This window comes from Thermobia domestica, chromosome 9, assembly GCF_964235325.1.
Source record: "Thermobia domestica chromosome 9, izTheDome1.hap1.1, whole genome shotgun sequence".
Lineage (NCBI taxonomy): Eukaryota > Metazoa > Arthropoda > Insecta > Zygentoma > Lepismatidae > Thermobia > Thermobia domestica.
In genome coordinates this window covers 78,685,756-78,695,856 of record NC_137462.1, presented here as the reverse complement: position 1 = coordinate 78,695,856, position 10,101 = coordinate 78,685,756, and the positions used below count along the sequence as shown (strand labels likewise).

The following is a 10,101-nucleotide window of genomic DNA, read 5'->3' as shown; positions in this document are numbered from 1 at the left end:
AAACCTCCCCTCACTGTCCCTCATCAACAATATTTAATATCTAAAATGTGTAGTGAAGAAGAGCTTATATAATGAAGACGGTATTTCGATAGAAGATAAAATGATTAAATGTATACGGTTTGCAAATGATATGGCAACCAAATTGTTGAAACAGTATGTCCATGACAAAAAAAAAAAAAAAAAAAAAAAAAAATCATTTTCCACAACTTACTACAGCTCTAAATTTATATGATATATTTAATATAAAGTTTACAGAATAAATTTAAGCAAAAATAATTCTGGACTTATATTATTTAAATGTAAATCAGATAGAACACTAGTAGTTTTCTACAAAGGAAAAAGAAAATAACTACATTAAGTTATTTCGCTAGTGCTTTATCAGATTGGGAGAGAGAAATGTATAAGTAAATTACCAGAAGCATGTAGAGTTTTTAACTTACATCAGAACCAATGCCACTTCATGTCGGGAGTCACACGTTAATGTCAAGTTAAAAGTAATTCAGTGGAGATCGATAGAACACTAGTGAGTCAAGTTGGTAGTATTGGGGTAAAGAGTAATAGGGAAAAAGAAACAAAATATAAAGTAAGATAAAATTCTGGGTATGTGTGGATTGAACTACCGAAATGTAGGTTAGATAAAACAATAGTAGTTTTCTACAAAGAAAATAACTACATAAACTCTTTCGCTATCGCTTTATCAGGCTGGGAGAGATACATGTATGAGTAAAATACCAGAAACATTATTTGAAAAAAAAAAAAAAAAAAAAAAATGAAATGAAATCTTTGAGTTGTACGTCCCACGCTTATGCCGGTTAGGCTAAAGGAGACGGTGGTTATGAGTAATGAATGAAATGGTCGAATGAAGGAAGTGGGAGGAAACGGGAGAACCCCGAGAAAACCCACGCACACGGTGTTTGTCCACCACAAAGTTCACTTGGCGGGGGCTGGGATCGAACCCGGGACCCCAAGTACCAGAGGTGAACGCTCTACCACTGAGCCACCGCGGTCCCAAACATTATTTGGAGTAACGTTATTTGGAGTTATCAGGAGTAACGTTATTTGGTATCGGGAATCACATGTTAATGTCAAGTTGAAAATGGAATGAGTTCAGTGAAGATCGATTTTAAAAAATAAATAAAAAATAAATAAATAGAGGATCGGGATGGTAGTATTATGAAGAAAAGTAATAAAGCAGTGGTGCCCCCCCCCTTATGTCCATGACGCACCCCCCCAATTGTCTATCCGTAGGTGTTCTTCCATGAAAAAGAAATCTTTTCGATTAATTTTTACACCCCCTCAAACATTTTACACCCCTTATATAGATTCCCCCCCAAATATTTCAATGACGCAGTTTGCGTCATAGCCCCCCTTTGTGGGCACCTCTGAATAAAGAAAAGTGAAACAAAATATAAAATAAGATAGAATGTAATATACAAAATATAAGTAAACCAAAAACAATAGGAGAAAAAATATAACAATTAGTTAGGTCTATAAAAATAAAGCAATAGTTTCTTTCAATTTAAAATGTTTGTATCTTATGTTCTAAGGCGTTATTATTTTTTTTTTTTTAATATTTCAATTACAATAATAAGGCTTAAATTATCAAAAGTAATACAATACTCGAATTCTGTTACTTCTTTTTAGTGCAAATATTTACACAACATCTTCAGTCTCTGGTACAATAAAAACAGTGAATCTTGTAAGACACCATAGAGATTCTTGAAATATATCTTTACCACGATGGCTTGACCAAAGTTTGGTTAGCTCTAACTGACTAATATATTTAGGAGAAAAGTTCATTTTAACATCATCCAGCTGACTGATGAGAATAAATATAGAACGACACTTTCCATCCAAACATTTGTAATGCTCAACTGCAGTCACTGGCAATGCTCTACCAGCACTTTCAAGATCACATACAATGACGTCATTACAGCATGTTGAAAACATATCTTCTTCCGCTATGCGTTGTCCACGACAACATCCAGGAACATGGGTGTTTACAGTGCACATTACACTATTTAATTGGAAAAACTTTTTCAGACTTTCAGCTAACGAACAAACAAAATTGTAACCTGTTCTTAAACATGCTTGTGGCACAAGGACATATATCACACAAGGCTGGCCCGATTTAGTTTCTGCAAAATTTCCTACAGCTTGCTCCAATGTATACCATGTTTGTTGCAGTTGAGATGGGAATTGTGGCCTCAATTCATAAACAACTCGCTCTCCATCACTGAAATGGGGCACCATCAAACAGTATGAAATTTTGTAAGCATAAAAGCCGATAATCACAAGCGCTATTACACCAAATAAACAGACCAAACAAACATGTTTTCTAGCACGTGGCTGAAACGAAATTATTTAACAAAGAAATTAATATAATATCGATACATGTCATCTTCAGCAATCTACAATTGAATCAATGGCTGCAAAAAATATGCCATTTTTTGTAGTTTATTTCAGATATATTGAACATTTAAATTTTCACATTTCTATAGGCTGGTCTATTCCCTACACAAATATTCATATGTGACTCATGTAATTTCTGCAATCATCTATCGAGCTGAAAATACAATACTATTTAAATACAATTACAATACTATTTAAATTAAAATATTAACTTATCATTGTAGATGGAATTATGTGTTGTTCAGTGTTATCTCGTTTCTTTGTGATATGTAGTTCCTTGGTAACTATTCTTCGGAAACGCTTAATTATTGTTGGAAACGAAATATTCTGCATGATGACTTAAAATATTTCGTTCTTCCTAGATGTGTTGTGTCACCTGCTAACTGCTATATTTTCTTTATACTCGTATATGAATTTAGTAAAATTCCCGTTATTCATCTAGAAATAGATCAAATTAAAGGATATATAGGTATTTTTTAAAAATATATACAAACCTTAGTTTTCTGGTTAGAGGAACTCGTCGCTGTCGAAAGTTCAAATTCTCCTGAGTCAACCCATTCCCCACACCCCAAAGTTGACCCTCAACGCAGAGGTTAACTAAAAGCCTCTTATCACCTAAATCCATCAGTCATATTGAATTTCCTCCCTATTTTCCCACCAAATCGAGAAGGAACTTCAAAACTTTGTGCAACGTATTATATATTGTGAAACTATATAAACTATATGGACCTTATTAATGACCTTTTTTTTCGATGCGGAAATTGAAACCACTTTTGTTTTCATTTATGGAACAAGTATCAACAACACGAATTCTACACAGTCAATACATCAAGTAACCGAACATTTTCTTGCTTGCTTGTCAACCGGAAAGGATTCTTTTCCGGAACAAGTCAATTTGTGTAGAAACATTTAGAACCCAACATAGCATTGTGAAAAATGAAATGAAATCTTTAAGTTTTACGTCCCACGGTTATGCTGGCTAGGCTAAAGAAGACGGTGATAATGAATAATGAATGCAATGATGGAATGAATGAAGTGGGAGGAAATGGGAGAACCCCGAGAAAACCCACGCACACGGTGTTTATCCACCACAAAGTCCACTTGGCGCGAGCTATAGGTGTGTGATATGCGTATATCGGGAGATGTCTCACCCACTTTATCTATTACATGAAATGTTTTGGAACAAGATGAAGAGAAAAGTGCATATCAAGAAAATGCGAATTGAGAGTATTAAAAGAATACGAATATTATTGCTCTTCGTAAGTTGAATTGAAATAAACCAAACTCAAGATGTCTTTAGTCAATATGGTAACAGTAGTTCCTAAACATTAACAATTGAATCATGAGAATGCTGTACTATAATTTTTCTTCTTACCTTCACAGAACAGCCAGAAGAAGAAATCAATGTATGTTGGTGTCTTAAGAGCCTGACATTACTAAAAATAATACAAAATGTACCATTTTTCTTTTGCATGTTTTTCATAAGTGAAAGGAGATAATGAAATGCAACTTACTACAATTCTGGTTCTACAACAGAAAATATGAACCTGAAGAATTTTTAGTGTTGCTATCCATAGAAATTACAGGTTGCCGGAATAACTCAGTTCTAAACTTCTTCCTTGCAATAGTACGCCTTAGAGTACCTCGCACACGTGTAATGACAAAACATGAACTGTTACAAACACTAAATATTCAACTACTTGACACTCGTCATAAAATCAGTGACTTCAAATATCTGTATAAACTCACACATGGTCAACTCAGGTCCGAATCGCTACTCTCAGAATTGTATTTCCAAACCCCCTTCAGACAAACACGTAACACATATCTTTTTCATACAGTACGACCTAGACTTTCAATAGTTCAACGTCCTCTGTTCTACATGCTTCCTAAACTATACAACGAAATGTCACATACATCCATAGATTTATTTAATTCTGAAGCTACATATAACTCTGTACTGCGACGTCATTTTGGTGGATAAACTTTAGTCAGCTCTTGTCAACCTTCTTGTTATCACTTACATATTGTTATTTTGTTGTTGTTCCTATTATTGCTATCTTATTATTATTATTATTATTATTATTATTATTATTATTATTATTATTATTATTATTATTATTATTGTATTATGTTTCATCTCTAAGATTTGTTAGATATTTCAGTGTAAACTGGCGTTCAATTGTATCTGGAATTGTGTTCGTAAATAAAAAAATAATAAGAAAAAAAATAACATTTCCCCCAAAATCTAAGTTAAGGCAGCGACTAGAGGAACGAATTCAACTGCATTTGATTACATATCATGTTGTTGCGGAACTACTTTTTAAATAACATTATTATTTAATAACTGTTAAAACTATTTTCTTTGTTACAAACTAAATACAACTATTATTTAAAAAGTAGTTCACAGAATTCCAAGACAACATGATACGTAATCAAATGCAGTTGAGTTCGTTCCTCTAGTCGCTGCCTTAACTTAGATTTTGGGAGAAATGTTATTCTGGCAACCTGTAATTTCTATGAATGGTAAAACTAAAAATTCTTCAGTTCATATTTTCTGTTGTAGAACAACATTATCTATGATTGTAGTAAGTTGCATTTCATTATCTCCTTTCATTTGTGAAAAACAAGCAAAAGAAAAATGGTACATTTTGTATTATTTTTAGTATGTCAGGCTCTTAAAAACGACGATAAAGGCAATGGCCTGACAATCATTATTTAAAATATTATAAAGTTATAAAAGATAGGAGGTTAAGGCTATGCTTTTAATCATAAATTCTTTATCAGAAATATAGGTTTCAATATAACTGGACGATATAATGAGAGACTTTGAGGGATTTAATTATGTGAACAAAGTTAACGAAGCTTTAAAACCCTCTTAGTTATTACAAAGATAAATCCAAATTGGTTCAAGAGAATGCTCATCGTTGATTTAACAACCTCCTAAAAGTACATAAGGAAGCGCTCCGCCACGCCCAATAATTTTACGCAGAAGATTTCCATGATGGGTTATGGGTTTAACAAAGGTTTTAATGAAACAAAAGTCTTCAAAAACCTATTTTCAGCCTTACTATTAACAAGACTTCTGAAAAAAGAAAGAACAAAAAATTGATATTGTTAATATGTATAATTCAATTCCCATACCATTGTAATCACCTACACCTAACACTGGGGACTACCAAAGAAAAAAATTTAAAAAGTTTATATATTAAGAAATCTAAGTAATCACTAAATTACTCGAAGTATGCTTGGACACCAATTAGTTTGTTTAGTAAAATCGTGATTATAAAGAAATAGGACTGGTTATGAAAATATGTGCAGCCGCTTATCTCAAATATTAGATAACAGTCATTAACTACTTCGAAGGAAAAATAAATCCCATAACTATTTAGATATTACCATTTACAGTGAAAAAAAATACATTCTTTTGCAATAACTTTACAGAAACTACTGCTAGTAGCCAATACATACATGATTCGCTCTCAAAAGTGAACGAATGGAAAATTGTTTCATTAGGGCATAAAGATTAATGTAGCTAGATGAAGATTTCAAAGAAAGAACGAAAATATATTTTCATGTCAGGTATATCCAATAATTATGAAATTAACACATTACTAAAATGGCAAAAATTAGCACGTTTTATCACTACCAAAGATCATTCTTGAAACATGAAAAAACTAGTACATGAATAGGTATTCCGCTCTGTCCAATCTTATCACACAAACTAAACTTTTTTTTTTTTTTTCAGAAGTGTAACACGAAGTTGATCTTAAATAATTCATTATAGAATTCAAAAATAGTTTCATCGCAAATAATATCCAAGTTACGAACAATGTAACGCCACCAAACATAGAGGCATGACCAAGAGAAACACAATCAAAATCTGAATCGATGACTAAGGACACTTTCACTCACCACTTCTACTTCTAGCCTCTCAAGAAAATAAACTTAAAATTTACGAAATTTGAAATCTGTAAAAATCAAAATTGCAAATAGAAAAGATTTGAATCTTATTACATATAAAGGATAAAACCTTCACTATAACACATTTGGTTTAACATGTTACGTCGTAAGGCTTTCAGGTGAGTTGAGCAAATCTTTGAACAAAAATGTATCATCATCCACTTGCTACTATATTTCAGCAAATCAAGAATGCGGCTGTTTCGGTTTACTTCACCTTTGACTGCAGACAACTGAAACGTGGCTTATTGTTTGTTTTACGCTCTGTAAATGTTTTTACTGCAAGATGATTTTTCCTTTCATTTTTCTTTCTTTCTTTTTGTTTTGGTCAAGTGCACAGCGAGGAGCGCTGGTGAGTGGAATGAGACGCTGTTGTCATCTGCTTCACAATTTTGCGCAAGAGCTGAAATAGGTTAGATACTACGTATAATAAACGAATTTCCACCTAAGGTGGAAAGATTTCTTTGATAGTTTGCTAAACACGCAACCAAAACATAATGTTCGTGGAGAAAGTGAAATGCATACAGCAGAGCCGAACAGAAATAGAAATTGCTATAAAGAGATTAAAGAAACCCAGGTCTGTAGGAGTAACGAAATTCTCGCTGAGTTCATTTTAACTGGAGGGAACCCATTCTCCTAATCTGGAACAAGAAGGGATTGCTACAGGAGTGAAAGGAATTGCATTGTTTCAACTCACAAGAAAGGCGTCGAGACTGACTGTAATAATTATCGAGGCATCTGTCTTTTCTCAACATCCTATAAAATTCTTTCAAACACTGTTACAAAGATTAACTCCATATGCAGATGAATCTGTTGATTTAGACGAAATTGATCAACTATATACCATGTATTTGCCATTCGCCAAATACTCGAGAAGAAATGGGAATACCCAGAGTTAGATGAACCATTATGCAAAATAAACACGTGTTTAGGGTATCAAGGGAAGGGGGGCACAGAAATTTTGCATAGGCGAAATTAAATATTTATTTAATAATAACAAGAGCACTCAGAGAGTGCAGATCTCTGCCAAGGTTCACGAAATCGAAAGGGAAAAATCCCTCCATATAACCTAAATAAAAGAAACCTTTTGTGCAATCTGTGAAATTTATATAGTCTACTTTCTGTGCATCGAACTTGCAGATTCCATAAGCCATAGGGTAAATCAGTTAAGGGAATTTGAGAGGATATTCAGCGTTCCCTTTTATTTGGCGAGCACGAATTCCCTGACTTTTCGGTTCTCCAGGTCACAATTAACAAATGTCCAGGTCTATATACTGTGCACATTATAACTCATGTAATGCTAATACGTTATAATGTAATAAAGCAACGTATTTTTCCTGACTATGGAACTTATCTACACGCAGATACATGAATATAGTTTGTGTGTAGGTAGAGAAATTTTGCAAAGCAAGCTACTTGTTTTATAAAATATTTCCTACCAAATAACCGGTAAAAAGACAACAGGAGAAATGGGTTCTGACAAGTAAAAATCCGTACTTCCTGACTTCTTCAGGTGTTTAATCTTTTCATAAAATTCTCTGATTTAAAAAAAAAAAAAAAATAAATAAATTTACTTACTTTTCGAGGTTCTCCAGATTTTCCAAGTCGTTGGGATCTCTGATATGATAGGAAGTTTCAAAAATAACACAATTCTACTAAATATGAGCTATTTTTACAAAAGCAAATTATATATACAAGATTGTTACTTAATCAGCGATTTTCTCAATCAGTAACTTTTCACTATAATATTGGTTACTAAAAAAAGATCAGGAAACAGTGTTTAAATGTAAATGAACAGGAGGAAGAACACACTGTTTTTATTTATTTATTTCAAGGTCAAGTGACTCACAAATTGAACAATTATTACTACAGTAGATTCCTGAGTATCCGGCTAACGACTATTCGGCCTCGTTTACTTTTATCGTAGTAAATGAGGAAGGCAAGGCGTTGCATTGGCAACATAGAACTCCAGCCCATCCGGCTTTTTTGTTATCCGGCCTGCCCTTCTGCCACATTAGGCCGGATACTCGGGAGTCTACTGTATAAGAATCAAACACACACAAAAAAACAAGTACAAAAATTACTATTGAGGTATTGCACATAATGAATTCACTAACAACAATAACAATAAGTACACCAAACGGATAGATCTGAACTAGGACATAATATTACTTTTGTTCCAGAAAGAGAATGTTCTAGAGAATTGATTTCTGCTTTACTCTACCTTCGATAATTTAAGGCCTAACTTCACGTGGCAAATAAGTTGCTCACTTGATGTTTGAGAGTATAACATTCAGTACGTTAAATCTAATCAGATTTCATCACAATGTTTCACCAAGTCGAACTCTACATAAATCTAACTGCTACTTAGAGAGATACTTACCCCTCGTACAAGTTGACAATCACAACATAGTGATACGAACGTGGCCAATCGACAAAGAAACGAATGCTCTTGGCAGTGGCAGTAGCAGGGCATATTGCTTAATTAATTAGCTTTGAAGTTGTTTTCTAACGAGTCGCCACAAGTCGAATTTCAAACAGAACACGATACAGATTAACTACGCTGTTACTTCCACACGTGAAAGATACTAGTAGTACTGTGTTTCCTTCAGTAAAGTTCAGCTCCTTCAAACGAATTGTCGATAAAATTTGGCATCATTTTCAAACATAATTCATACATTGTGTGTGAAGCATAGTAAATCAGGAAATTTAATTAAATCAGCATGAGAAGATTGGCAATTAAAAGAAAGAGTGAACTACATCATTATAAGCAAATCAAAATATTCTGAATATGTAATGTGAAATAACAGCCTAGATTTTCTTCTTATTTTTTATTATACATAACTTATTCTGGAAACCTAGGGTATATTCATTGTTTCACTTTATTTGGATTTAAATGTTAATTGTTAATTATTATTATTTTTCCTTAATTTTTTTGACCAATTAAGACTAATTAGTATATCGATTAGACCGAATGTAGTTCTAATATAAGAAAAAAGTATTATGTGTTTCTAATTATTTTCATTAATTCTGAAAAGATTTTTACAGCTGTTCCTATTGAAGGTTATGAAACCTTAGAAATAATATTTTTGCCAGCCAATGAATCCAGTTGATTTGAAATGCCTTAGTTATATATATAGGAAGTAGTAAGACTTATTTCGCATGCTTTTATACTGGACTGTACCGTAAATTGATGAGCAAAGTAGTAAGACACAATTCGAAGTTTAGACTTACCAAGTTAGTAAAAAATTGATAAGGACTAAACTTCGAATTGTGTCTTACTACTTTGCTCATCAATTTACGATACAGACCAGTATAAAAGCATGCGAAATAAGTCTTACTTAGGCTACTTAATAATAATTATTATTATAATAGCCTATAATAATTATTATTAGGCTACTTAATTGCAGGGATATTACAAATTCTCTTCACAATAAGAAAATAACCATAGCTCATGCTTAGTGATACTTGATACAAGGAAGTGGTATCACTGGAAATGGAAACTCAAAAATTTTTCAGAAGCTGGTAAAATTCACACCAAAATAAAACGGGGAAGGGAGTCGTTTTGTAGCCTAGATTTTTACGTCAATAATCTGTTATTATTACCCTCATGAAAATTTTTGAGAAAACAGGCAATGTACAGTGCTTGTTCTCGCATGTTTTGCTCATGTGCTACAGGTGTTACGTGTAAAGTAAATGGTTTGGAACAGAAATAGGCACTTATCCGGG

At 33.0% G+C, this 10,101-nt stretch overlaps 1 protein-coding gene across 1 annotated transcript; it reads right to left on the bottom strand.

The window, feature by feature from the left end:
• Nucleotides 1-1,523: 1,523 nt before the first annotated feature.
• Nucleotides 1,524-9,244, bottom strand: LOC145694029 (uncharacterized). The gene is made up of 2 exons (XM_081770169.1): nt 8,756-9,244; nt 1,524-2,349 (listed from the first exon to the last, which is right to left on the bottom strand). Exons 1-2 carry the CDS (start codon nt 8,846-8,848, stop codon nt 1,654-1,656), a joined length of 789 nt encoding a protein of 262 aa, XP_081626295.1. The 5' UTR covers nt 8,849-9,244; the 3' UTR covers nt 1,524-1,653.
• Between the last annotated feature and the right edge of the window lie 857 nt (nt 9,245-10,101).